The 27,686-nt window shown below is 48.8% G+C and overlaps 1 protein-coding gene and 2 long non-coding RNA genes across 7 annotated transcripts; 1 reads left to right on the top strand and 2 right to left on the bottom strand.

The window, feature by feature from the left end:
* LOC147058131 (uncharacterized) lies at window positions 1-4,894 on the top strand. Of its 3 annotated transcripts, XR_015065868.1 has the most exons (6): window positions 1-157; window positions 1,864-1,944; window positions 2,013-2,148; window positions 2,240-2,336; window positions 2,499-2,755; window positions 2,831-4,894. It is a non-coding gene; the product is annotated as an uncharacterized LOC147058131 (long non-coding RNA). The 3 variants fall into 3 exon arrangements; XR_015065866.1 differs by lacking the exon at window positions 1-157 and having other exon boundaries at window positions 1,634-1,944; XR_015065867.1 differs by lacking the exon at window positions 1-157 and having other exon boundaries at window positions 1,641-1,944; window positions 2,061-2,148.
* LOC147058130 (uncharacterized) lies at window positions 1,562-24,872 on the bottom strand. Of its 2 annotated transcripts, none has more exons than XR_015065869.1 (4): window positions 24,816-24,872; window positions 24,172-24,227; window positions 23,142-23,266; window positions 1,562-6,213 (listed from the first exon to the last, which is right to left on the bottom strand). It is a non-coding gene; the product is annotated as an uncharacterized LOC147058130 (long non-coding RNA). The 2 variants fall into 2 exon arrangements; XR_015065870.1 differs by lacking the exon at window positions 24,816-24,872 and adding an exon at window positions 24,512-24,795.
* A 605-nt stretch (window positions 24,873-25,477) lies between these two features.
* On the bottom strand, window positions 25,478-27,443 carry LOC147058129 (arrestin domain-containing protein 3-like). Of its 2 annotated transcripts, none has more exons than XM_085909799.1 (6): window positions 27,169-27,443; window positions 27,020-27,080; window positions 26,639-26,810; window positions 26,474-26,561; window positions 26,136-26,392; window positions 25,478-25,713 (listed from the first exon to the last, which is right to left on the bottom strand). In XM_085909799.1, exons 1-6 carry the CDS (start codon window positions 27,425-27,427, stop codon window positions 25,600-25,602), a joined length of 951 nt encoding a protein of 316 aa, XP_085765925.1. In that variant the 5' UTR covers window positions 27,428-27,443; the 3' UTR covers window positions 25,478-25,599. The 2 variants fall into 2 exon arrangements, with proteins under 2 accessions (XP_085765925.1, XP_085765926.1); XM_085909800.1 differs by having other exon boundaries at window positions 27,020-27,074.
* Between the last annotated feature and the right edge of the window lie 243 nt (window positions 27,444-27,686).

The raw sequence follows: 27,686 nt of genomic DNA, 5'->3' as shown, positions 1-27,686 counted from the left end.
ACATCACTATCATGCGATGTTTTTTATAGGATGCTTTAAATTTTTCCATGATAAAATATATTTTGGGTCCCACCGGGATTTGAACACAGATCGCTGGGGTGAGAGTCCTGAATACTGACCACTACACTGTGGAAACTTCCTCAGTGATGCATGGAAGGTACATACACTATATGGTTTAATGAAGCAGCCACAGCCGAACTCAAAGTCATCAGCATTAACTCTGCTATAGTCGTGACATGGTTTTGCATTTTGGATGCGTTTGCAGTTCAATTCTTCACCAGACTGGTAGAATAAAATCGAGGTTATTTGAATTCTACGCTCCTCACGTCTGCATGTGCGCTATAGTAGGGTCGTCGTTATGTTTCATTATCATCTTTAATGTCTGCAGGCGCAAAGAATTAAATGTCGGTAATGACGCTGTAGGGCGACGTTGTAAATGTATATCTTTTAAGCAGTTTTGAACTTTTTGTTAACATGCACATTACATTTGAGGTCATTTATTATTCCTGAAAACTATAAATATTTTGAGATTGAAAGTGACAAATGGTGTGGAGCCACTTTTTCTTTCTTTTCATAAACACTTATATGTGTGTTTAAAAAAAAAAACCTCCATGCACACTCTTCTCTGTTAGAACTTGCTTACCTTAAAGCATCCAAACGTCGCATGACAGCTGATGCTGAGCTCCCATCAGGCAATGGTAACAAGTACATATTGCAACGGAAGCAAAGTCGGATTTCGCCAGGTAAAAGGATAACTGGTGTGTGTCCTATCACTGAGAAAGATGCCAAGCGTGTTTGCGCCTACAGCAGAAAGACGATGGTCGATGCGAAAACCTTACCTAGTAAAAGTACCATACCCTGATAAAAAAAACTGTTCCTTTAATTTTTTTGAGCTGTGAGGGAGTGGTTGCAGTTATTTATTTAACCCCATAGAATAAGTGAAATGCAGAACAGCTTGTTTATATGCCTTCCAGACAACCAACTACTTGTGGACGAACGTCATTTTTAAATACCTTCTCACCTTGTGACGTGTGTATAAGATTTGTCAGGAATGCGTTATCAACATTTTCATCTGATTTTATAAATGCATAAAAAAAAAAAGACAGGAAGAAACTGCTTGGATCAAATGGGAAGATGCAGCATTGCTCGCATTTGTCATGATCATGCATCCAGTCCAGTGACTACCTAAGGTTGTGCTTCCTCCTCATGAACAAATTTGCATTGGCTCTAATAAGACTCCCTTGAATCAATAAGAAAAACCAAAGTACTGCACATGCAAACAAAGTCGGTGGAATTTTTCAGATGAAACCCTTATCACATTACATTGTTCATTCTCCAACAATTTTACTTTTCCTTAGTTTTTAAAAGAGTGTTTTGCCGAGTTTTCCAAATGGCCAAAATGACATTTCTGGATAGTTCTACTTTGTTCAAACAAAGTTCATGGAAATGTACCTGAGACTTGTGGGACTTGTTCTATGAGCTTGAATTAAGAAAAAAAATGCCATTCACATGTGTTGCCATTTTAAACACGTTTCAATCTTTACAAGAATGCGGACACTTGCTTACTTGCGTAGTTTAATTCAGCAACCCCAAATTCTGACTCGATTCGCGACAAAATTTTCCACTCCAAATAGTCTCGAGGGGATGCTTTTCCTGGGAGGTGCTACTTTAAAAACCCATTAATGGAATTTTACAAGAGTAAAACTTAGTTTCATTTTACCATCCCCAGTTTTACTCCACCCTCTAAAATTTTCCATTCAAAGTAGACTACTGTAAAATTACCTTTCGTCATTTCTCGGGATGTTGTTAGACAGGTTTAGGTTCTGCTATATGGGACACATTGTGCTTTTGCCTCACATTTAGAAACATGCTCAACGGTGCATTTTTGAGAGAAAATAGTAAGGAGACCTTTTAGATGACCAACGAAGATACTTTGCAAAAAAGGTAATGCATTTTCTTCTATTCTAAGATTTGAAAGTTTTCTGACATTGTTCCTATTCGTGATTTTTAAGGCACACCTGGATGCTTGAATTATAAAGAGATTTTTTTTTTTGGTTTAGACATTAAACACCAATGAATATAGAAGGAATTGTTGAAAATGGATTACCATTCCATCCAGAAGGTGACATAAAGGTGGCTCCAGTCATGGTGATTTTTTTTTTTTACTGTTATACAAATGACAATCACAAGTGTCCATGTAGGAGAAAAGTGGTTTCAAAGAAGAATTTGTTTGTTTCAGGAACCTCGGCATGCTTGGATTAAGACATTTGTCAGACGCCTTGGGTCTGGAACAGTAACAATTGTTATTCAACCCGAAAAGAAGGCCTACAAACCAGGTGATGTGCAGTATTTATACGTGCGTGTAGACAGTTTGCAGCAGTACGCTGCTGTCTTGCTTTCTTTCCACATCCACAACCCTAACCACACAATAGTTTTGTTCTTCAATGGCACTACGCTCCATTCTCTACTCTTAAGCAAATGATTTTCTCATCCTGCAGGCGAAGGCATCCAAGTCATTGTTGAAGCCATCAACCGGTCCACTTCCTCGTTGATGCTCAAGTACATATTGCAACGGAAGCAAAGTCGGATTTCCCCGGGTAAAAGAATAACTGGCGTGTTTCCTATCGCTGAGAAAGTCGTCAAGCGTGTTCGCGCCTACAGCAGAAAGACAATGCTCGATGTGATCACCATCCCGAGAGGGAGCCCTCCCACCATCTCCATGGGTTCACCCATTGAACTTCACTACGAGTTGACGGTAAACCAGACCAGACAATGTCAGAATACACTTTAGTCAATGTCATTGTAGTAAATTGTGAAAAATGTTCTACAGGTCTGTGTGGATATGACTGGCTCAAACTCCGCTTACCTCAGCTGGCCAATAGTTGTGCGCCCCAGCAGTCTACATTGCGCCAAACGACATCAACAGTCACTCAAAGCTTTAACTTTGGGAGATGTTCTTCATCCAAATCCAAATCAGCAAATGCAGAGGCCAAGAAAACGACCACCAAAAGCCAACTCTATTGACTCGCCTCCTTGGCTTTGAAACGTTTATCTACAAAACTAATGAAGGTGGGAAACCATCCATTTTTGGTACCGCTTTGTCCTCACGGGAATTGCGGGCATGCTGGAGCCTATCCCAGCAGCCATCGGGCAGTAGGCGGGGAACACCCTGAACCAGTTGGCAGCCAATCACAGGGCACACAGACGAACAACCATTCACACTCGGACTCACACCTAGGAGCAATTTGGAGAGCTCAATCGGCCTACCAAGCATGTTTTTGGGATGTGGGAGGAAACCCACGTGGGCACGGGGAGAACATGCGAACTCCACACAAGGAGGGTCAAAGGTGGAATAGAACCCCCACCCTCCTAACTATGAGGCGGACTTGCTAACCAGTGGGAAACTATTTCTCTACATTATTTATCTTTTACATGAAATTCATATTTTGGATGGAAATTTAATCCTAGGATCTAATATGTTAATTGCTCATAGATGGCAATTGCTCGTAAGTGTAGGTGACTTAATTAAGAGTAAGCAAACAAATTGCAACCTAATGGCTGTAAATATTTATGTACTGTAAACACTACTTCAGTCAACCAGCAAGCACCGTAAGGATAATATATAACAGCGTACCGAATTGCTCAGTGCAAAAAAAACAAAAACCCACAGAAGAGCTGATCCTATCTGCAGCCGTGGCTCTGGTCTCCCATCATGCTGCTTAATTTTGATTAAAAAACCCAGCACAAATCGTTTTATTTATTTTTATTTAGAAAAGTTAGGGTTAATTTAAGAATTTGTTTGTTTATTATTATTTTGAAGTATTGTTATCAGGATAAAGTAGCAGTTGGTTAATAATGTTTAGAAATTAAATAATTTTACTATAATATTTTTTAAGTTGAGGCAAATTGATATACATTTAATCTGTTCTCCATCCATCCATCTTCTTCCGCTTATCCGGGGGTCGGGTCGCGGGGGCAGCAGCTTTAGGAGGGCCTTCCAGACCTCCCTCTCCACAGCCACTTCATCCAGCTCATCCCGGGGGATCCCAAGGCGTTCCCAGGCCATCCGAGAGACATAGTCTCTCCAGCGCATCCTGCCGATGCTGCACCGATCCGCCTGTCGATCTCGTGCTCCATCCTGCCGTCATTTGTGAACAAGACCCCAAAATACTTGAACTCCTCCACTTGGGGCAGGATCTCATCCCCGATCCGGATAGGGCATTCCACCCTTTTCCGACGGAGGACCATGGACTAGGATTTGGAGGTGCTGACCCTCATCCCAACCGCTTCACACTCGGCTGCGAACCGCTCCAGTGAGAGCTGGAGATCATGGACTGAAGAAGCCAACAGGTGGAATAGAACCCCCACCCTCCTAACTATGAGGCGGACTTGCTAACCAGTGGGAAACTATTTCTCTACATTATTTATCTTTTACATGAAATTCATATTTTGGATGGAAATTTAATCCTAGGATCTAATATGTTAATTGCTCATAGATGGCAATTGCTCGTAAGTGTAGGTGACTTAATTAAGAGTAAGCAAACAAATTGCAACCTAATGGCTGTAAATATTTATGTACAGTAAATTTTTATTTTATATTTATTTTCATGTGCGTGTATCAATGTGTGTATATATTTAATACATTTTTATTTACGTATTTTAATTTTATTATGTATTTTCAAAATTGAGCTGTTATGATTATGTTAACTATACTTGGAGTATTGTCTTCGTTAAAAGCTGTCACTCACTCACGCACGCACAAACACACACACTTACAAGCATAACTCATAACTAGTTGACAGTAACCCCAATATGTATATTGTTGAGGCCACTGTAAAAGAGTTCGACATACAGCTGTATAAATTGAAACTGAAATAAATTGTTACTGTCTTTGCTGGACTTGTGTTTTTTTAACAAAACGGTAAAATAATCTACTCCACACACAACCTTACACACCCTCGCACACGCACGCACGCAAACATGCACAGACACACACTCAATGAGCATCAATTCACCTCAGCATCAACTTTTTTTCTGACTACTGCAACAAGTTTCTATTTTTTTAGAGAATTCAACCAAGGAAAGGAGGGGCTTCGCTAAATGCTAACATAATACAAAAAGCCATGCATGAGCTAACATTCTGTTGCTGTGTTACAATTCTGAATGCAATTGGTGAGGCAACACATAATACATACAATATAATAATACTCACTGGCATATATTCTTTATTCTCTGCAGAAAACACCTAATATTACTGAAGTTTACTGAGCTGTACTTTGTATCATGTACACTTCATATCCATGTCTGTGATATACTGCCCTCTGGTGGCTAATGTGCACACACCAGAAGGCAGAACACATATTTTCAAGTGTGTATGTAAAACACCTTCATCTGATGTAAAGATGCCGGCGTGCAGCAAGGCAGAGGGTGGAGGTTCAGGCGCATCCAATGCGCATTCAAGGCACATCCAAGGCGGTCCATGTGTCGTCCAGGTGCATCGAAGGCAGTACTGATGTCGTCCAGGCGCACCCACGGCGGTCCCAAGGTCATACAAGAGCATCCAGGGCGGTCTCGTTATCAAGGTGCATCTGAGGCAGTCTCGGCGCATCCAAAGTGGTCCCATTGTCATCCAGGCGCATCCAAGGCGCATCTTAGGCGCATCCGAGGCATAGCCAAGGAAGTCCCGTATCGTCCAGGTGCATCCAAGGCGCATCCAAGGCGGTCCCGGTGTCGTCCAGGTGCATGCAAGGTGATCCCGGCTTCGTCCGGGTGCATACAAGGCGGCACCAGCGTCGTCCAGGCACAAAAAGGAAGGTGCCAGCATCGTCCAGGCGCATCCAATGCGGTCCCGATGTCTTCCAGGCGCATCCGAAGCGGTTCAGGCAGATCCAGGCGGTCCCGGCGCCGTCAAGACGCATCGTTCAGGCACATCCAACGAAGTCCTGGAAACGACCAGGCGCATCCAAGTTGGTCCCTGCGTCGTCCAAGTGGATTCAAGGGGGTCCCTGCATCATCCAGGCGCATTCAAGGCGGTACCGGCGTCATCTAGGCGCATCAAAGGCGGTCCCGGAGTCTTCCAGGCGCATCTGAGGCGGTTCAGGCGCATCCAAGGCGGTCCCGGCGTCTTCCGGACGCATCCAAGCCAATCCCGGCTTCGTCCAGGCACATTCAAGGCAGTCCATGCTGAGTAGTGCGAACGATCTTCCCACTTCACTGTAAACACTACTTCAGTCAACCAGCAAGCACCGTAAGGATAATATATAACAGCGTACCGAATTGCTCAGTGCAAAAAAAACAAAAACCCACAGAAGAGCTGATCCTATCTGCAGCCGTGGCTCTGGTCTCCCATCATGCTGCTTAATTTTGATTAAAAAACCCAGCACAAATCGTTTTATTTATTTTTATTTAGAAAAGTTAGGGTTAATTTAAGAATTTGTTTGTTTATTATTATTTTGAAGTATTGTTATCAGGATAAAGTAGCAGTTGGTTAATAATGTTTAGAAATTAAATAATTTTACTATAATATTTTTTAAGTTGAGGCAAATTGATATACATTTAATCTGTTCTCCATCCATCCATCTTCTTCCGCTTATCCGGGGGTCGGGTCGCGGGGGCAGCAGCTTTAGGAGGGCCTTCCAGACCTCCCTCTCCACAGCCACTTCATCCAGCTCATCCCGGGGGATCCCAAGGCGTTCCCAGGCCATCCGAGAGACATAGTCTCTCCAGCGCATCCTGCCGATGCTGCACCGATCCGCCTGTCGATCTCGTGCTCCATCCTGCCGTCATTTGTGAACAAGACCCCAAAATACTTGAACTCCTCCACTTGGGGCAGGATCTCATCCCCGATCCGGAGAGGGCATTCCACCCTTTTCCGACGGAGGACCATGGACTAGGATTTGGAGGTGCTGACCCTCATCCCAACCGCTTCACACTCGGCTGCGAACCGCTCCAGTGAGAGCTGGAGATCATGGACTGAAGAAGCCAACAGCACCACGTCATCTGCAAAAAGCAGTGACGCGATGCTGAGGTCCCCAAACCGGACCCCCTCAACGCCTCGCCTGAGCCTAGAAATTCTGTCCATAAAAATTATGAACAGAATCAGTGAAAAAGAGCAGCCTTGGCGGAGTCCAACCCTCACTGGAAACAAATCCGACTTACTGCCGGAAATGCGGACCAAACTCTGGCATCGGTGATACAGGGACCGAACCGCCCTTATCAGTCGGCTCGGCACCCCGTACTCCCGAAGCACCCTCCACAGAACCTCTCGAGGGACACGGTCGAACGCCTTCTCCAAAGTCCACAAAACACATGTAGACTGGTTGGGCGAACTCCCATGCACCCTCGAGGATCCTGCCAAGGGTGTAGAGGTGATCCACTGTTCCACGGCCAGGACGAAAGCCACACTGCTCCTCCTGATTCCAAGGTTCGACCTCCTGACAGATCCTCCTCTCCAGCACCCCTGAATAGACCTTACCAGGGAGGCTGAGGAGTGTGATTCCCTGTAATTGGAACACACCCTCTGGTACCCCTTCTTAAAGAGGGGAACCACCACCCCAGTCTGCCAATCCAGAGGCACCGTCCCCGATGTCCACGCAATGCTGCAGAGGCGTGTCAGCTATGACAGCCCCACAACATCCAGAGCCTCTAAGAACTCCAGGCGGATCTCATCCACCCCCGGGGCCCAGCCACCGAGGAGTTGTTTAACTACCTCAGTGACTTCAACCTCCGAGATTGGACAGTCCGCCTCAGTCCTCAGGGCCTGCTTCCACACTGGAAGGTGTGTCGGTGGAATTGAGGAGGTCTTCGAAGTATTCCCTCACCAACTCACGACATTCCGAGTCGAGGTCAGCAGCACACCATCTCCACTGTAAACAGTTTTGACCACGCACTGCTTACCCCTCCTGAGACGCCGGATGGTGGACCAGAATTTCCTCGAAGCCGTCCGGAAGTCATTCTCCATGGCCTCGCCAAACTCCTCCCACGCCCGGGTTTTTGCCTCAGCAACCGCCGAAGCCGCATTCCGCTTGGCCATCCGGTACCTGTCAGCTGCCTCCGGAGTCCCGCAGGCCAAAACAGCCCGATAAGACTCCTCCTTCAGTATGACAGAATCCCTTACCACCAGTGTCCACCAGCGGGTTCGGGGATTTCCGCCACAACAGGCACCGGCGACCTTGTGGCCAAAGCTCCGGTCAGCTGCCTCAACAATGGAGGCGCGGAAAATGATCCACTCGGACTCAATGTCCCCCGCCTCCCACGGGACGTGGGAAAAGCTCTGCTGGAGGTGGGAGTTGAAGCTCTTCCTGATAGGGGATTCTGCTAGACGTTCCCAGCAGACCCTCACGGAGCGTTTGGGTCTGCCAGATCAGACCGGCGTCTTTCCCCACCATCGGAGCAAACCCACCACCAGGTGGTGATCAGTTGACAGCTCCGCCCGTATCTTCACCCGAGTGTCCAAAATATGCAGCCGCAAATCCGATGACACGACTAAAAAGTCGATCAACGAACTGCGGCCTAGGGTGTCCTGGTGCCAAGTGCACACATGGACACCCTTATGCTTGAACATGGTGTTCATAATAGAAAATCCGTGTCGAGCACAGAAGTCTAATAATAGAACACCGCCCGGGTTCAGATCGAGGGGGCCGTTCCTCCCAATCACGCCCTTCCAGGTCTCACTGTCATTGCCCACGTGAGCATTGAAGTCACCCAGTAGAACGATGGAGTCCCCAGAAGGAGCGCTCTCCAGCACTTCCTCCAGGTCCAAAAAGGGTGGGTACTCTGAGCTGCCGTTCGGTGCATAGACACAAACAACAGTCAGGACCCGTCCCCCCCACCCGAAGGCGGAGCGAGGCTACCCTCTCGCTCACCGGGGTGAACCCCAATGTGCAGGCGCCCAGCCGGTGGGCAATAAGTATGCACACACCTGCTGGACGCCTATCACCGTGGGCAACTCCAGAGTGGAAGAGTCCAGCTCCTCTCGAGAGGGCTTGTACCAGAGCCCAAACTTTGTATGGAGGCAAGTCCAACTATGTCTAGTCAAACCTTTTCTGCCTCACACACCAGCTCGGGCTCCTTTCCAGCCAGAGGTGACATACCATGTCCCTAGAGCCAGCCTCTGCAGCCGGGGATCGGACCGCCAAGGTCCCCGCCTTTGGCCGCCGCCCAGCTCACTTTGCACCCGACCCTTTTGGCCCCTCCTACAGGTGGTGAGCCCATGGGAAGAGGGACCCACGTTTTCTTTTCGGGCTATGCCCGACCAAACCCCATGGGCGAAGGCCCGGCCACCAGGCGCTCACCTTCAAGCCCCACCTCCAGGCCTGGCTCCAGAGAGGGGCCCCGGTGACCCGCGTCCGGGCGAGGAAAAACGACATCCATATAATTTATTCATCATAAGGGGTCTTCTGAGCCGTGCTTTGTCTGGCCCCTCACCTAGGACCCTTCTGCCATGGGTGACCCTACCAGGGGCATGAAGCCCCAGACAACATGGCTCCTAGGATCATAGGGGCACGCAAACCCCTCCACCACTATAAGGTGACGACTCACGGAGGGCTGTATGGTGAGCTTTCTATTCTAATTTCAATTTTTTTTTTCTTTGTTTTGTTTAGTCAGTAAAGATACATTAAAGTTGAATGTTAATAAGGGTACAAGTGAGGGAGGTGGAAAATGTTTTCCTTTCCCTAGAGAGCATGACAGAAAATGATTGATGAGCACTAATGTAAGTGCCGGCGCAGGGGAGAATCAACCAGGTGCAGGTGCATGACAGCAGCCAACAAAAGACTGTTGCTAGTTGTGTTAGTCTGTCAACAGAGTTTTCCATAATGTGTTAGCATCAAGCTAACCAACCTTTGCATTCATCACATTTTCTACACATACCGTCAAATCTGTATTGGGTGGTTCGCAGCCACCAAAATATTTGAGCCACTAAGCTTCGATCGATCGGGCGGGCAGGAAGGCAGGCTTATCCAAGGCGGTCCTGGCGCACTTAAGGCAGTCCTGGCATTGTCCGGGTGCATCCTACGCTCATCCATTGCGGTCTCACTGTTCTCCAGGCGCTTCCAACGCGGTCCTGGCGTCATCCAGGGTGGTCTTAATATCGTCCACGTGCTTCCAAGGCGGTCACAGCGTCATCCAAGCGCATTAAAAACGGTCCCTGCATCGTCCAGGCACATCCAAGGTGGTCCGAGGTGCATCTAGGAAAGTCCCGGCATCGTCCAGTAGCTCGAGGCAGTCCAGGCATCGTCCAGGCGCATCCAAGGCTATCCTAGCATCATCCGGGCAAATCCAAGGTACATTGGAGGTGGTTCCGCCGTCGGCAAGGTGCATCCAAAGCGGTCTCGGGGTCGTCCAGGCGCCCAAGGCGGTCCTGGCGTTGTCCGGGCACATCCAAGGTGGCCCTGACGTCCTCCAGGCACATCCAAGGCAGTCTCGGCGCATCCAAGGCAGTCTTGGTGTCATCCGGACGCATATAAAGCTCATCCAAGGCGGTCCCGGTGTCATCCTGGCGGTCCCAGAGTTGTCCAGGCGCAACCAAGGGACATTCAAGGCACATCCAAGAAGGTGTCCGCATCATCCTACAGCCTAGGAGCAGCCAAGCTGGTGCTAGCGTCATCCAGCCACATCCAAGGCGCATCTATGGCGCATTCAAGGTGCATCAAAGGCTTTCCCAGTGTCGTCCAGGCGCATCCGAGATGCATCCAAGGTATCCTGGGCGTTGCCCAGGCACCCAAGGCAATCCAGGCGTCGTCCAGGCGCATTTAAGGCAGTCCTGGCGTCGTCAAGGCACATTATAAGGCGGTCCTGGCTTCGTCCAGGCACATCAAAGGCGGTAGCGGCATCGTCCAGGTGCATCCAAGGCGGTCGCGACGTCATCCAGGCGCATCCAAGGCGGCTCCAGCGTCTTCCTGGCGCATTCAAGGCGGTCCCAGCGTCAATCAGGCACATCCAAGGCAGTCTTGGCATCGTGCAGGCACATCCAAGGCGGTCCTGGGGTCGTCCAGGCGCATCCAAGGCGGTCCCAGCGTCGTCCAAGCGCATCTAAGGCGGCCTCAGCATTGTCCAGGCGCACCCAAGGCTGTCCCGGCGTCATCCAAGGCTGTCCCAGCGCCATCCAAGCGCATCCAAGGTGGTCCTGGCATTGTCCAGGCTCATACAAAATGCAGCCAAGGCACTCTCGGCGTCATCCAGGTAGTCCTGGCTTTGACCAGGCATTTTGGCATCATCCAGGCACACTCAAGGCGGACCCGGCATCATCCGGGCGCAAGTAAGGCGGGCCCGGCGTCGTCCAGGCACATCCAAGATGGTCCGGCGTCGTCCAGGCGCAACCATTGCGCATTCAAGAAGACTCCAAGGCATTCCCAGCGTCGTCCAGGTGCATGCGAGTTGATCCCGACGTTGTCCAGGGCACATGCAAGGTGGTCCTGGCTTCGCCCAGGTGCATACAAGCCGGTCTTCCAAGGCGTCATCCAAGGCACATCCAAGGCAGTCCTGGCATCATCTAGAAACATCCAAGGTGCATTCAAGGCAGTGCCAACGTCCTGGCGCATGCAAAGCCGTCCCGGCGTCGTCCAGCAGCATCCAAGGCAGTCCCGGCATTTTTAAGGAGCATCCAAGGCAGTCCCGGCATTATTCAGGCGCATCCAAGGCGGTCCCGGCATTAATCAGGCGCATCCAAGGCTTTCCAGGCGTTGTCCAAGCGCATCCAAAGCAGTCACAAAGTCGTCCAGGCGCATTCAAGGTGGTCCTGGCGTTGTCTGGGCACATCCAGGATGGTCCTGGAGGCATCTAGGCGCGCATCCAAGGCACATCCAAGCCGGTCCTGTCGTCGTCCAGGCGCATCCTAGGCTGTACCGTCGTCGTCCAGGTGCATCCAAAGCGGTCCCGGCGTTGTCCAGGCGCATCCAAAAAAAGTCCCGGCGTCGTCCAAGCACATACAAGCCAGTCTCGGCGTCGTCCAGGCGTATCCAAGGTGATCCCAGCGGTGTCCAAGGCGCATTCAAGGCGGTCTTGGCCTCGTCCAGGCTCATCCAAGGCGGTCCCGGCTTCATCCAGACACATCAAAGGCCGTCGCGGCATTGTCCAGGCGCATCCAAGGGGGTCCCGGCGTCATCCAAGCACATCCAAGGCGGTCCTGGCATCATCCAGGCGTATCCAAGGCGGTCCTGGCGTCATCCAGGCACATCTAAGGCGGTCCAGGCTTCGTCCAGGCGAATAGAAGGCGGTCCAGGTGTCGTCCAGGCGCACTGAAGGCGCATCCAGGGTGGTCTTGGAGTCATCCAAGGCGCATCCAAGGTGCATTTAAGGCGGTCTTGGCCTCGTCCAGACTCATCCAAGGCGGTCCCAGCTTCATCCAGACACATCCAATGCGAATCCAAAGCGGTCCCGGCATCGTCCAGGGGCATCCAAGGCGGTCGTGGCCTCGTCCAGAAGCATCCAAGGCGGTCATGGCTTCATCCAGGCGGTCCCGACATTTTATAGGAACATCCAAGGAGTCTTGGCATCATCCAGGCACATCTAAGGCGGTTTGAGCTTCGTCCAGGCGCCTAAAAGGTGGTCCGGGCGTCGTCCAGGTGCATCAAAGGCGGTCCCGGAGTCGTCCAAAGTGGTTTCCGCTTCGTCCAGGCACATGCAAGGCGGTCCCGACATCATCCAAGCGCATCCAAGCCAGTCCCTACCTCATCCAAGAGCAACCAATGCGGTCCTGGCATTGTGCGGGCGCATCCAAGGCAGTCCCGGCATTGTACCGGCGCATCCAAGGCGGTCGCGGCAACCTCCAGGCACATTTAAGTCGGTCAGGGCATTGTACACGCGCATCAAAGTCCCATCCAAGGCTGTCCGAAAAACGTCCAAGCGCATCCAAGGCGATCTTGGCGTCCTCCTAGCGTCGTTCCGGCGCATCCAAGGCTGTCCCAGCGTTGTCCAGGCACATCCAAGGTGGTCCCGGCGTCGTCCAGGCGCATCCAAAGAACTTTCAAGGCAGTCCCGGCGTCGTCCAGGTTTTGTCCAGGCGCATCCGAGGCAGTCCTGGCTTCGTACAGGCACCTTCAAGGTGGACCAGGCGTTGTTCAGAAGTCTCGGCATCGTCCAGGCACACCCAAGGCAGTCCCAGCATCGTCTGGCCGCAAGCAAGGTGGTCCCGGCATCGTCCAGGCACATCCAAGACGGTCCCCCGGCGTCGTCCAAGCGCATCCAAAAAGACTCTCAGGCGGTCCCGGCATTGTCCAGGTGCATCCAAGGTGATCCCGCCGTTGTCCAGGCACATACAAGGTGATCCTGGCTTTGCCCAGGCCCTTACAAGTCAGTCTAGGCGTCGACCAAGATGCATCCAAGGCAGTCCCGGCGTCGTCTAGGCACATCCAATGCGCATTCAAGCCAGTCCTGGTGTTATCCAGGCGCAACCGAGGCTGTTCCGGCATCCAGGCGCATGCTAAACAGTCCCGGCGTCGTTCAGGCGCATCCAAGGGAGTCTCTGCGTTATTCAGGTGCATCCAAGGCGGTCCAGGCGTTGTTCAAGCGCATCCAAGGCAGTCCTGAAGTTGTCCAGGCGCATTCAAAGGTGATCCTGGCGTCGTCTAAGCGCATCCAAGGCACATTCAAGACGGTCCTGGAGTCATCTAGGCGCATCCAAGGCACATCCAAACCGGTCCTGGTGTCGTCCTGGCGCATCCCAGGGGGTAATGTTGTCGTCCAAGTGCATCCAAGGCAGTCCTGGCGTTGTCCTGCCGTTGTCCAGGTGCATCTGAACCGGTCCCGGCGTCATCCAAGCGCATACAAGCCAGTCTCGGCGTCGTCCAGGCACATTCAAGGCGATCCCAGCGGCATCCAAGGCTGTCGTCCAGGCTCATCCAAGGCGGTCCCGGCTTCATCCAGCCACATCCAACGCGAATCCAAAGCGGTCCCAGCATCGTCCAGGCGCATCCAAGGCGGTCTTGGCCTCGTCCAGAAGCATCCAAGGCCGTCATGGCTTCATCCAGGCGCATCCAAAGTGGTCCTGGCTTTGTCCAGGCACATCCAAGGTGGTCCTGGCGTTGTCCAGCCGCCTACGAGGCAGTCCTGGCTTAGTCCAGGTGCATCCAAAGTCCTGGCTTCATCCAGGCACATCCATGGTGATCTTGGCTTCGTCCAGACATTCAAGGAGGTCCCAGCTTCATCCAGGTTCATCCAATGCGGTCCCGGCGTCATCTAGGCGTATCCGAGGCGGTCCAGGCGCATCCTAACGCGGTTCTAGCTTCGTCCAGGCACATCCAAGGCAGTCCATGCTTGAGGCTTTTCAGCAAAAATGGGCTGAATATTGCTAATAATCATCCCACTTTGTGAATGCTACTTCAGTCAACCAGCAAGCACCGTAAGCATCATATAAAGGAGCGTATCAAATTGCTCAGTGCAAAAATAAAAAAACTACACCATTGCAGAAGAGGTGCTGACCCTCATCCCGACCACTCCACACTCGGCTGCGAACTGCTCCAGTGAGAGCTGGAGATCATGGACTGAAGAAGCCAACAGCACCACGTCATCTGCAAAACGCAGTGACGCGATGCTGAGGTCCCCAAATCGGACCCCCTCAACACCTCGACTGAGCCTAGAAATTTTGTCCATAAAAATTATGAACAGAATCAGTGAAAAAGAGCAACCTTGGCGGAGTCCAACCCTCACTGGGAACGAATCCGACTTACTGCCGGAAATGCGGACCAAACTCTGGCATCGGTGATACAGGGACCAAACCGCCGTTATCAGTCGGCTCGGCACCCCGTACTCCCGAAGCACCCTCCACAGAACCTCTCGAGGGACACGGTCGAACGCCTTCTCCAAAGTCCACAAAACACATGTGGACTGGTTGGGCGAACTCCCATGCACCCTCGAGGATCCTGCCGAGGGTGTAGAGCTGATCCACTGTTCCACGGCCAGGACGAAAGCCACACTGCTCCTCCTGATTCCAAGGTTCGACCTCCCGACGGATCCTCCTCTCCAGCACCCCTGAATAGACCTTACCAGGGAGGATGAGGAGTGTGATTCCCTGTAATTGGAACACACCCTCTGGTCCCCCTTCTTAAAAAGGGGAACCACCACCCCAGTCTGCCAATCCAGAGGCACCGTCCCCGATGTCCACGCAATGCTGCAGAGGCGTGTCAGCTATGACAGCCCCACAACATCCAGAGCCTTTAGGAACTCCAGGTAGATCTCATCCAACCCCGGGGCCCAGCCACCGAGGAGTTTTTTAACTACCTCAGTGACTTCGACCTCCGAGATTGGACAGTCCGCCTCAGAGTCCTCAGGCCCTGCTTCCACAATGGAAGGTGTGTCGGTGGAATTGAGGAGGTCTTCGAAGTATTCCCCCACCGACTCACGACATCCCGAGTGGAGGTCAGCAGCACACCATCTCCACTGTAAACAGTTTTGACCACAAACTGCTTACCCCTCCTGAGACGCCGGATGGTGGACCAGAATTTCCTCGAAGCCGTCCGGAAGTCATTCTCCATGGCCTCGCCAAACTCCTCCCACGCACGGGTTTTTGCCTCAGCAACCGCCGAAGCCGCGTTCCGCTTGGCCATCCGGTACCTGTCAGCTGCCTCCGGAGTCCCGCAGGCCAAAACAGCCCGATAGGACTCCTCCTTCAGCTTGATGGAATCCCTTACCACCAGTGTCCACCAGCGGGTTCGGGGATTTCCGCCACAACAGGCACCGGCGACCTTGTGGCCACAGCTCCGGTCAGCTGCCTCAACAATGGAGGCGCGGAACATGATCCACTCGGACTCAATGTCCCCCGCCTCCCACGGGACGTGGGAAAAGCTCTGCTGGAGGTGGGAGTTGAAGCTCTTCCTGACAGGGGCTTTTGCCAGACGTTCCCAGCAGACCCTCACGGAGCGTTTGGGTCTGCCAGATCGGACCAGCGTCTTTCCCCACCATCGGAGCAAACCCACCAACAGGTGGTGATCAGTTGACAGCTCCGCCCCTATCTTCACCCGAGTGTCCAAAGTATGCGGCCGCAAATCCGATGACACGACTAAAAAGTCGATCAACGAACTGCGGCCTAGGGTGTCCTGGTGCCAAAAGCACACATGGACACCCTTATGCTTGAACATGGTGTTCATAATAGAAAATCCGTGTCGAGCACAGAAGTCTAATAATAGAACACCGCCCGGGTTCAGATCGAGGGGGCCGTTCCTCCCAATCACGCCCTTCCAGGTCTCACTGTCATTGCCCACGTGAGCATTGAAGTCACCCAGTAGAACGATGGAGTCCCCAGAAGGAGCGCTCTCCAGCACTTCCTCCAGGGACTCCAAAAAGGGTGGGTACTCTGAGCTGCCGTTCGGTGCATAGACACAAATAACAGTCAGGACCCGTCCCCCCCACCCGAAGGCGGAGCGAGGCTACCCTCTCGCTCACCGGGGTGAACCCCAATGTGCAGGCGCCCAGCCGGTGGGCAATAAGTATGCACACACCTGCTGGACGCCTATCACCGTGGGCAACTCCAGAGTGGAAGAGTCCAGCTCCTCTCGAGAGGGCTTGTACCAGAGCCCAAACTTTGTGTGGAGGCAAGTCCAACTATGTCTAGTCAAACCTTTTCTGCCTCACACACCAGCTCGGGCTCCTTTCCAGCCAGAGGTGACATACCATGTCCCTAGGCCAGCCTCTGCAGCCGGGGATCGGACCGCCAAGGTCCCCGCCTTTGGCCGCCGCCCAGCTCACTTTGCACCCGACCCTTTTGGCACCTCCTACAGGTGGTGAGCCCATGGGAAGAGGGACCTACGTTTTCTTTTCGGGCTATGCCCGACCGGACTCCATGGGCGAAGGCCCGGCCACCAGGCGCTCACCTTCAAGCCCCACCTCCAGGCCTGGCTCCAGAGAGGGGCCCCGGTGACCCGCGTCCGGGCGAGGAAAAACGACATCCATATAATTTATTCATCATAAGGGGTCTTCTGAGCCGTGCTTTGTCTGGCCCCTCACCTAGGACCCTTCTGCCATGGGTGACCCTACCAGGGGCATGAAGCCCCAGACAACATGGCTCCTAGGATCATAGGGGCACGCAAACCCCTCCACCACTATAAGGTGACGACTCACGGAGGGCTGTATGGTGAGCTTTCTATTCTAATTTCAATTTTTTTTTTCTTTGTTTTGTTTAGTCAGTAAAGATACATTAAAGTTGAATGTTAATAAGGGTACAAGTGAGGGAGGTGGAAAATGTTTTCCTTTCCCTAGAGAGCATGACAGAAAATGATTGATGAGCACTAATGTAAGTGCCGGCGCAGGGGAGAATCAACCAGGTGCAGGTGCATGACAGCAGCCAACAAAAGACTGTTGCTAGTTGTGTTAGTCTGTCAACAGAGTTTTCCATAATGTGTTAGCATCAAGCTAACCAACCTTTGCATTCATCACATTTTCTACACATACCGTCAAATCTGTATTGGGTGGTTCGCAGCCACCAAAATATTTGAGCCACTAAGCTTCGATCGATCGGGCGGGCAGGAAGGCAGGCTTATCCAAGGCGGTCCTGGCGCACTTAAGGCAGTCCTGGCATTGTCCGGGTGCATCCTACGCTCATCCATTGCGGTCTCACTGTTCTCCAGGCGCTTCCAACGCGGTCCTGGCGTCATCCAGGGTGGTCTTAATATCGTCCACGTGCTTCCAAGGCGGTCACAGCGTCATCCAAGCGCATTAAAAACGGTCCCTGCATCGTCCAGGCACATCCAAGGTGGTCCGAGGTGCATCTAGGAAAGTCCCGGCATCGTCCAGTAGCTCGAGGCAGTCCAGGCATCGTCCAGGCGCATCCAAGGCTATCCTAGCATCATCCGGGCAAATCCAAGGTACATTGGAGGTGGTTCCGCCGTCAGCAAGGTGCATCCAAAGCGGTCTCGGGGTCGTCCAGGCGCCCAAGGCGGTCCTGGCGTTGTCCGGGCACATCCAAGGTGGCCCTGACGTCCTCCAGGCACATCCAAGGCAGTCTCGGCGCATCCAAGGCAGTCTTGGTGTCGTCCGGACGCATATAAAGCTCATCCTAGGCGGTCCCGGTGTCATCCTGGCGGTCCCAGAGTTGTCCAGGCGCAACCAAGGGACATTCAAGGCACATCCAAGAAGGTGTCCGCATCATCCTACAGCCTAGGAGCAGCCAAGCTGGTGCTAGCGTCATCCAGCCACATCCAAGGCGCATCTATGGCGCATTCAAGGTGCATCAAAGGCTTTCCCAGTGTCGTCCAGGCGCATCCGAGATGCATCCAAGGTATCCTGGGCGTTGCCCAGGCACCCAAGGCAATCCAGGCGTCGTCCAGGCGCATTTAAGGCAGTCCTGGCGTCGTCAAGGCACATTATAAGGCGGTCCTGGCTTCGTCCAGGCACATCAAAGGCGGTAGCGGCATCGTCCAGGTGCATCCAAGGCGGTCGCGACGTCATCCAGGCGCATCCAAGGCGGCTCCAGCGTCTTCCTGGCGCATTCAAGGCGGTCCCAGCGTCAATCAGGCACATCCAAGGCGGTCTTGGCATCGTGCAGGCACATCCAAGGCGGTCCTGGCGTCGTCCAGGCGCATCCAAGGCGGTCCCAGCGTCGTCCAAGCGCATCTAAGGCGGCCTCAGCATTGTCCAGGCGCACCCAAGGCTGTCCCGGCGTCATCCAAGGCTGTCCCAGCGCCATCCAAGCGCATCCAAGGTGGTCCTGGCATTGTCCAGGCTCATACAAAATGCAGCCAAGGCACTCCCGGCGTCATCCAGGTAGTCCTGGCTTTGACCAGGCATTTTGGCATCATCCAGGCACACTCAAGGCGGACCCGGCATCATCCGGGCGCAAGTAAGGCGGGCCCGGCGTCGTCCAGGCACATCCAAGATGGTCCGGCGTCGTCCAGGCGCAACCATTGCGCATTCAAGAAGACTCCAAGGCATTCCCAGCGTCGTCCAGGTGCATGCGAGTTGATCCCGACGTTGTCCAGGGCACATGCAAGGTGGTCCTGGCTTCGCCCAGGTGCATACAAGCCGGTCTTCCAAGGCGTCATCCAAGGCACATCCAAGGCAGTCCTGGCATCATCTAGAAACATCCAAGGTGCATTCAAGGCAGTGCCAACGTCCTGGCGCATGCAAAGCCGTCCCGGCGTCGTCCAGCAGCATCCAAGGCAGTCCCGGCATTTTTAAGGAGCATCCAAGGCAGTCCCGGCATTATTCAGGCGCATCCAAGGCGGTCCCGGCATTAATCAGGCGCATCCAAGGCTTTCCAGGCGTTGTCCAAGCGCATCCAAAGCAGTCACAAAGTCGTCCAGGCGCATTCAAGGTGGTCCTGGCGTCGTCTGGGCACATCCAGGATGGTCCTGGAGGCATCTAGGCGCGCATCCAAGGCACATCCAAGCCGGTCCTGTCGTCGTCCAGGCGCATCCTAGGCTGTACCGTCGTCGTCCAGGTGCATCCAAAGCGGTCCCGGCGTTGTCCAGGCGCATCCAAAAAAAGTCCCGGCGTCGTCCAAGCACATACAAGCCAGTCTCGGCGTCGTCCAGGCGTATCCAAGGTGATCCCAGCGGTGTCCAAGGCGCATTCAAGGCGGTCTTGGCCTCGTCCAGGCTCATCCAAGGCGGTCCCGGCTTCATCCAGACACATCAAAGGCCGTCGCGGCATTGTCCAGGCGCATCCAAGGGGGTCCCGGCGTCATCCAAGCACATCCAAGGCGGTCCTGGCATCATCCAGGCGTATCCAAGGCGGTCCTGGCGTCATCCAGGCACATCTAAGGCGGTCCAGGCTTCGTCCAGGCGAATAGAAGGCGGTCCAGGTGTCGTCCAGGCGCACTGAAGGCGCATCCAGGGTGGTTTTGGAGTCATCCAAGGCGCATCCAAGGTGCATTTAAGGCGGTCTTGGCCTCGTCCAGACTCATCCAAGGCGGTCCCGGCTTCATCCAGACACATCCAATGCGAATCCAAAGCGGTCCCGGCATCGTCCAGGGACATCCAAGGTGGTCCCGGCGTTGTCCAGGCGCATCCAAAGAACTTTCAGGGCAGTCCCGGCGTCGTCCAGGTTTTGTCCAGGCAAATCCGAGGCAGTCCTGGCTTCGTACAGGCACCTTCAAGGTGGACCAGGCGTTGTCCAGAAGTTTTGGCATAGTCCAGGCACACCCAAGGCGGTTCCAGCATCGTCTGGGCGCAAGCAAGGTGGTCCCGGCATCGTCCAGGCACATCCAAGACGGTCCCCTGGCGTCGTCCAAGCGCATCCAAGAAGATTCCAAGGCGGTCCCGGCATTGTTCAGGTGCATCCAAGGTGATCCCACCGTTGTCCAGGCACATACAAGGTGATCCCGGCTTTGCCCAGGCCCATACAAGACAGTCTAGGCGTCGACCAAGGTGCATCCAAGGCAGTCCCGGCGGCGTCTAGGCACATCCAATGCGCATTCAAGCCAGTCCCGGTGTTATCCAGGCGCAACCAAGGCTGTTCTGGCGTCCAGACGCATGCTAAACGGTCCCGGCATCATTTAGGCGCATCCAAGGGGGTCTCGGCGTTATTCAGGTGCATCCAAGGCGGTCCAGGCGTCGTTCAAGCACATCCAAGGCAGTCCTGAAGTTGTCCAGGCGCATTCAAAGGTGATCCTGGTGTCGTCTAGGCGCATCCAAGGCACATTCAAGACGGTCCTGGAGTCATCTAGGCGCATCCAAGGCACATCCAAACTGGTCCTGGTGTCGTCCAGGCACATCCCAGGGGGTAATATTGTCGTCCAAGTGCATCCAAGGCAGTCCTGGCGTTGTCCCAGCGTTGTCCAGGTGCATCTGAACCGGTCCCGGCGTCATCCAAGCACATACAAGCCAGTCTCGGCGTCGTCCAGGCACATCCAAGGCGATCCCAGCGGCATCCAAGGCGCATTCAAGGTGGTCCCGGCTTCATCCAGACACATCCAATGCGAATCCAAAGCGGTCGTGGCCTCGTCCAGAAGCATCCAAGGCGGTCATAGCTTCATCCAGGCGCATCCAAAGTGGTCCTGGCTTTGTCCAGACACATCCAAGGTGGTCCTGGCGTTGTCCAGCCGCCTATGAGGCAGTCCTGGCTTAGTCCAGGTGCATCCAAAGCGGTCCTGGCGTTGTCCAGCCGCCTATGAGGCAGTCCTGGCTTAGTCCAGGTGCATCCAAAGCGGTCCTGGCTTCATCCAGGCACATCCAAGGTGATCTTGGCTTCGTCCAGACATATTCAAGGAGGTCCCGGCTTCATCCAGGCGCATCCAATGCGGTCCCGGCGTCATCTAGGCGTATCCGAGGCAGTCCAGGCGGATCCAAGGTGGTCCCAGCGTCGTCTAAACGTATCCTAAGGCGGTTCTAGCTTCGTCCAGGCACATCCAAGGCAGTCCATGCTTGAGGCTTTTCAGCAAAAGGAGGGCTGAATATTGCTAATAATCATCCCACTTTGTGAATGCTACTTCAGTCAACCAGCAAGCACCGTAAGCATCATATAAAGGAGCGTACCAAGTTGCTCAGTGCAAAAATAAAAAACTACACCATTGCAGAGGATACTGATACAAAGTCCAAATATCCACCAGTTTTAAAAAAAGGTACAAAATTATGTTGATTAGCGGGTACAAGCAGCACCAGCACCCCTGAATAGACCTTACCAGGGAGGCTGAGGAGTGATTCCCCTGTAATTGGAATACACCCTCCGGTGTCTGTATATGGCACTTTAGAGTGCTATTTAGTTGTTGTTGTTTTTTTTTACCTTTTTTGTTTTGGATGTGTTCAAAATAAAGATATCAAAATCCCAAAAATACATATATATCAAACACTACCTGCAACCGTGGATACGGTCTCTGTCATGCTGCCTCATTTTGAAAAAAAAACCCAGCACAAATCATTTTATTTATTTTTGTTTTGTAGGTTAAAATGTTTTATATATTGTGCTTCTGAGTTAATGTTGCTGATTGAATATTATTTATTGCTGTTATTTAATTTAATTTTATGTATGTTTATTATCATTTTATTGTAGTTTTTTAGCATAAAATTGCAGTTAGTCAAGAATGTTTAGAGTTTAAATCATCATAATTTATTTTTTAATTTTAGGCAAAGTGATGCACATTGAATCTGTTCTGTTACAGACTAAATAAACAATGTTACAATAGTTATTCTTTATTGTATGTTGATCTTACTTTGTTCTTTTTTTGTTTTTCTTAATCATTAAATAAACAATAAAGTTGAATGTTAATAAGGGTACAAGTGTGGGGGGCGCAAAATATTTTCTTCTCCCGAGAGGGGCATCACAGAAAATGATTGAGAAGCACTGATCTAAGCGCCGGCACAGGGTAGGGGTGGGCAGGGCAGGGCAGGGGTGGGCAATTTCAACCAATGCAGGCACATGACATAGTATGTTTATTATCATTTTATTGTTGTTTTTTAGCATAAAATTGCAGTTAGTCAAGAATGTTTAGAGTTTAAATCATCATCATTTATTTTTTAATTTTAGGCAAAGTGATGCACATTGAATCTGTTCTGTTACAGACTAAATAAACAATGTTACAATAGTTATTCTTTATTGTATGTTGATCTTTCTTTGTTATTAATTTTTTTGTTTTACTTAATCAATAAAGAAACATTAAAGTTTAATGTTAATAAGTGTACAAGTGTGGGGAGCGCAAAATGTTTTCTTCTCTCTAGGGGAGACATCACAGAACATGATTGAGAAGCACTAATCTAAGCGCTCGTGCAAGACAGGGCAGGGGAGTTTCAATCAGATTCAGGCACATGACATAGCAGCGAACAAAAGACTGATGCTAGTTGTGTTAGTCTGTCAAGGGTGTTTTCCATAATGCGTTAGCATCAAGCTAACCAATCTTATTATTCATCACATTTTCTTCACATACTGTGTCAAATCTGTATTGGGTGGTTCGCAGCTACCAAAATATTTGAGCCACTAAGCTTACATAATGATTTCATACTTCAGTAAGATACAAAGAGTTGAGGCACTACGCTTCAATCAGTTTTTAGTATACATAATATATGCCCGTGAGTATTGTTATATTTTCTGCCAACAAGTGTTGCTGCAGTTTGTGTTCAAATATCAGTGTTATATTGGAGTTATAACGACTGCAACATTAATCTAGAATTGTTAGCATTGTATGTTAGTATTAAGCTCAGACAAAACTAAAACTTCTGGGAGATGCTAAAATACTTGTCGTACAGTGTGACTTTTGTAAATGAGAAATAATATCTTACTTGTTTGTTGTTCTCCTCAAGTATTCAGATCATAATGGCTGAGGGAATATTGGAACTCCAAATGAACACACATGGAACTTACAGTACACCATTGAAATGCAGGCAAATGCAACTCGTGCAGCCCCCTAAAAAAACAATGACAAAAGAAGAATAGTTGATTTAGTTTGTTTTTTACTTTATAAAAACCTACAGTTACAGCATAATTGAAAAGAATGTAAAGAATTACAGAAAACAGTTTGTACATAATGATTTCATGCTTCAGTATAATACAAAGAGTTGAGCCACTAAGCTTCAATCAGTTATTAGTATACATAATATATATTGAGTTTTGTTAAATTTTCTGCTCTTGTTCTTGCAAATTTTGTGTTCAAATATTGGTATTATAATGGAGTTATAACGACTACAACATTGATCTAGGTTTGTTAGCATCAGTTAAAAGTAAAAAGAAAGGATTTTATTAAAGTATATATCCATAGTTAAAACATGATCTGTAGTATTAAAGCAGAAGTATACAACATAATAATAATATGAAATTAGATTAAATTACTTCTCTAAAACGCTTAAACCCTCAAACTCGGCCACAATATGGCAATATTAATATTCTAGCTGGTTAGCAACACTTTGGGTCGTCAAAGACACTAAAATATGTACGAATATCAACCAATTAAAAACGAAGCATCACATCACATCAATAGACGAAATAAACACATTTTACACGAGACATACCTTTAGATTTTCCCATATTTAGGGGCAAGTCTAGAAACCGTTCCAACAGTGCACACCATTTCCGTTAATTTGTAACGCGCTTTAGAAAAAAAAACGTGAAGTATGGTAGGCTAAGCTACAAGCTCGTGCGGCCCCGCATGCTAAATTCGCCCTAAGCCTCGCGCGAACGAGAACATTTACTACAATACTACCAATATTAGTTCGAAAATAGTTTATCGTATCATTTAATAAAGTTGTTTATTATTACACTCTTCATATTATTACGACATTTGGTTGTAGTTAACTGATAATACATCGTTCTTACCTCATGCGTTTCAACGCTGTTTGAAATGAAGACCGCCGGCATTTGATTACACACACCTGCGCATAACGATAGAACAGAAACCTGTTTATATATATATATATATATATATATATATATATATATATATATATATATATATATATATATATATATATATATATATATATATATATATATATATATATATATATATATATATATATATATGTTCCAGATGGTTATCAACACTTTGGGGCAGTCAAAGACACTAAAATACTGTACGAATATCAACCAATTGAAAACGAAGCATCACATCATCTTTTCAAATAGACGAGATAAACTCATTTTATACGAGACATACCTTTAGGTTTTCCCATATTTAGGGGCAAGTCTATAAACCGTTCTAACAGTGCACACCATTTCCATACATTTGTAAAGCGGTTTAGAAAAAAACCCGTGAAGTATGGTAGGCTAAGCTACAAGCTCGTGCTGCCCAGCATGCTAAATTCGCCCTAAGCCTCGCGCGAACGAGAACATTTACTACAATACTACCAATATTAGTTCGACAATAGTTTATCGTATCATTTAATAAAGTTGTTTATTATTACACTCTTCACATTATTACGACATTTAGTTGTAGTTAACTCATAATACATCGTTCTTACCTCATGCGTTTCAACGCTGTTTGAAATGAAGACCGCCGGCATTTGATTACACACACCTGCGCATAACGATAGAACAGAAACCTGTTTACATATATATATAAATTATTATATTTACGAAATTATTATTATTAATTAAAATTTTATATATATTAATATTATATTATTATAATATTATTATTATATTTACTCTCTCTCTCTCTCTCTCTCTATATATATATATATATATATATATAGAGAGAGAGAGAGAGAGAGAAAGAGAGAGAGAATATATATATATATATAGATATATATAAAGAATATATATAGATATATAGATATCTATATAAATATAGAAGCATGATATATGGGGGTGATTCTGTTGCCACTGCCCAATTTGGATGTGATCACCCACTTACAGTCTATTAGGTGGAGAAAATCAATCAGTGTCACACACAGAAACATAAAATGCTGTTTGGCATTCATCGATGCTTGGCTGAAAGCCCCGCCATCATCAGTGAAAGTTTTTCCTCATGTTTTTCATGCTTGTAACTTTCCTCACTCAGGAATGGCAAAATAATGGTATTTGTTCCTTTATAGAGATTAAACACTAACAAGAAAAATTGAATTCTGCAATACACATTTATGTAGATTTGCACCAAAACATCTCAGTCACCAAGCGCCTTAACAATTTTTTTTATTTTGTGTTTTTTGCACAAAATTGGTGCCCTGACAAAGAGGGAGGAGCCAAACCATGTTCACATTCCCTTTACAAACTGGTTGAAACTAGCTTGGCAGTTTCTGCACTCTACATTACACAGGATCTTTTAGATTTTTGATGATATGGTTGAGTTGAACCCCGTAGAATAACCAGAGGAAGTCTGATATCTGGATCTCTTGCCAATGGGTCACCAAGCGTGACCTGCAACAAAATATACATTTAGTTAGTTCTGTTCTTGGTCACTAATGCAAATATATTATAATTTATTTTCAATTAAAGAGACAATAATATTGGCATGGGTTAGCACCAGATCAATGTTATTTCCTTGGTTAAATGGCAGTTTTTCACTCCGCACACTTGTCTGAGGCCACCGGATCAGTTTACACAGTGAAAGAGACTCTGACTGATTAGTTGAAGAGTAGCTCAAATTTCCAATGACCTAGATTTTCTTTGGTTGATGGCATGCAAATGGAAATTCTGGTCGTTGCATTGTGGGAATTGCAAATGTGCGCGAACGTTCTTTGGGTTTTGAGGTGAAATTAAAAACTAAGATAAATTTTGTCTTTCAATCTCCAAAGTAATTAGAAAACAAAATGAAATGTAGTTTAGAAAGACTTGATTACCTTGAGCGTATATTCGAGCTTGATTATGGAGCAGTTGAAGAATGTGGGGTAGAGCTGTGGAGGGATACTTAGAACATTTTTTATGATACGACTGCTCCGAGCTGAAACTGATTCTCCAGTGCCAAAGAGGATCTCAATTGTGTGCACGATTGTCTCCAACTGGGCGACAAACATTTGCTTCTCGCACAGGAAGAATTTGGGCATTACTGGACGATTTGAGCTGTTAATTACGTCAACAGACACTTCCATCGTTTCACCTATGAGAAGGAACAAAAAAGGAACAAATGTGTGTCCTGTAATCATATGTTCACATCAGACATGACTAACAAAATGTTTACCTTGTGTCAGTCCCAATTTCTCCGAAGTCACATTCAAGGTAACTTTTCCAGCGCCGTAAAATGAAATTTTGGTTGCGCTTTGCTGCTCCTATGCAAAAACAATTCAAAGTCAGAAAGCAAATCTCAAACAGGAATATTCTGGTGATTCTTTCAATCAATGCATACTTGAAGTCCGATGATCAACATTTCTGATTTGGAGGCGAAGGGAAACTCGGACTTGGTAAGAAATGGGAACTCAATCCGAGTTTTGTGGATGCTCCAGATTGACTGAGTCAGTTGAGCTTGTAAACTGTACGTGATTCTGCCCCATTTTCCTTCGTATGAGGAAGGCATGTCTCTGCAAAGAAATGATTACTACATAAGTGGCGGAATCTTTATTTGGTGTGGAAATGTACAAAGGTATTGGAACACCTGGCCACATATCTCAGTCCCCCAGAATAGTTTTTTTTTTTTAATCATTGATGTTTGTTTTTATTAAAATTATCATTTCAGGCGGTACTAGGCAGTGTTATCAAAAATCAGGGAGTGGACACGAGGAGTACTCACATATTTGGAATCACAAAGGTGAAAGGATACACACTCCTCCCTTGATGAATGATTTCTGTTCCTTGTGGGGATTGCAAGTTGAATAGAATACATAAAATAAGTACCGTGCCACTACCTACAGATTGTATTTGGAAATTAAAACTACTAACCATCTCCTCTATTTTTATCCTGAAGAATAATGTGTTCCAAAAAGAAATATTTCTCCTCATCCTGGTGGAGCGCTTTGGTCTGTCCATCTTGATCGCACCATTTGACCTCAGCCTTTCCTTTCGCAGTGACTGTCAAAGACTGCACTTTGATCTCCTTGCTGGCCACCACAGTCACTCTTCCAACGAGGACATCGCCAGGACAGAAAGTTCCTCTTTCATTCACCTGATCGTATTCCACAGAGAAAATCTTGATAGACATGATTAATTTACATTTATCATAGCTTTGGATGCTGCATTCAGTCAAGCAGCATACCTCGATTAAAACTCTACAGTATCCGTGTCAAATGGTCATGTGATCAAGCTTGGAGGTGTCACGTTTATAAAGGTAACCCTAGCTGGAGCCTTAGTTCGGCTAATTACAATGAAATACAACATTGAAGACGTTTGAAGAGTAGCAATTGATTTATTTCACATACATTATGTAGCTTTTGAAAAATGGTTAAAAAAGACTGCAATGA

Source organism: Syngnathus leptorhynchus, chromosome 4 (assembly GCF_054491065.1).
Source record: "Syngnathus leptorhynchus isolate UIUO chromosome 4, UIUO_Slep, whole genome shotgun sequence".
In the NCBI taxonomy this organism is placed as follows: domain Eukaryota; kingdom Metazoa; phylum Chordata; class Actinopteri; order Syngnathiformes; family Syngnathidae; genus Syngnathus; species Syngnathus leptorhynchus.
Note: the sequence above shows the minus strand (reverse complement) of the source record. Positions and strands in the feature narration are given on the sequence as shown.

Coding starts and splice junctions, on each gene's coding strand:
- LOC147058129 (XM_085909799.1), bottom strand. CDS start 27,427: ATGTCTATCAAGATTTTCTCTGTGGAATACGATCAGGTGAATGAAAGA. Junction 26,562..26,638: donor TGTTGATCATCGGACTTCAA/GTATGCATTGAT, acceptor GTTTTTGCATAG/GAGCAGCAAAGCGCAACCAA. Junction 26,393..26,473: donor GAAATTGGGACTGACACAAG/GTAAACATTTTG, acceptor TCCTTCTCATAG/GTGAAACGATGGAAGTGTCT.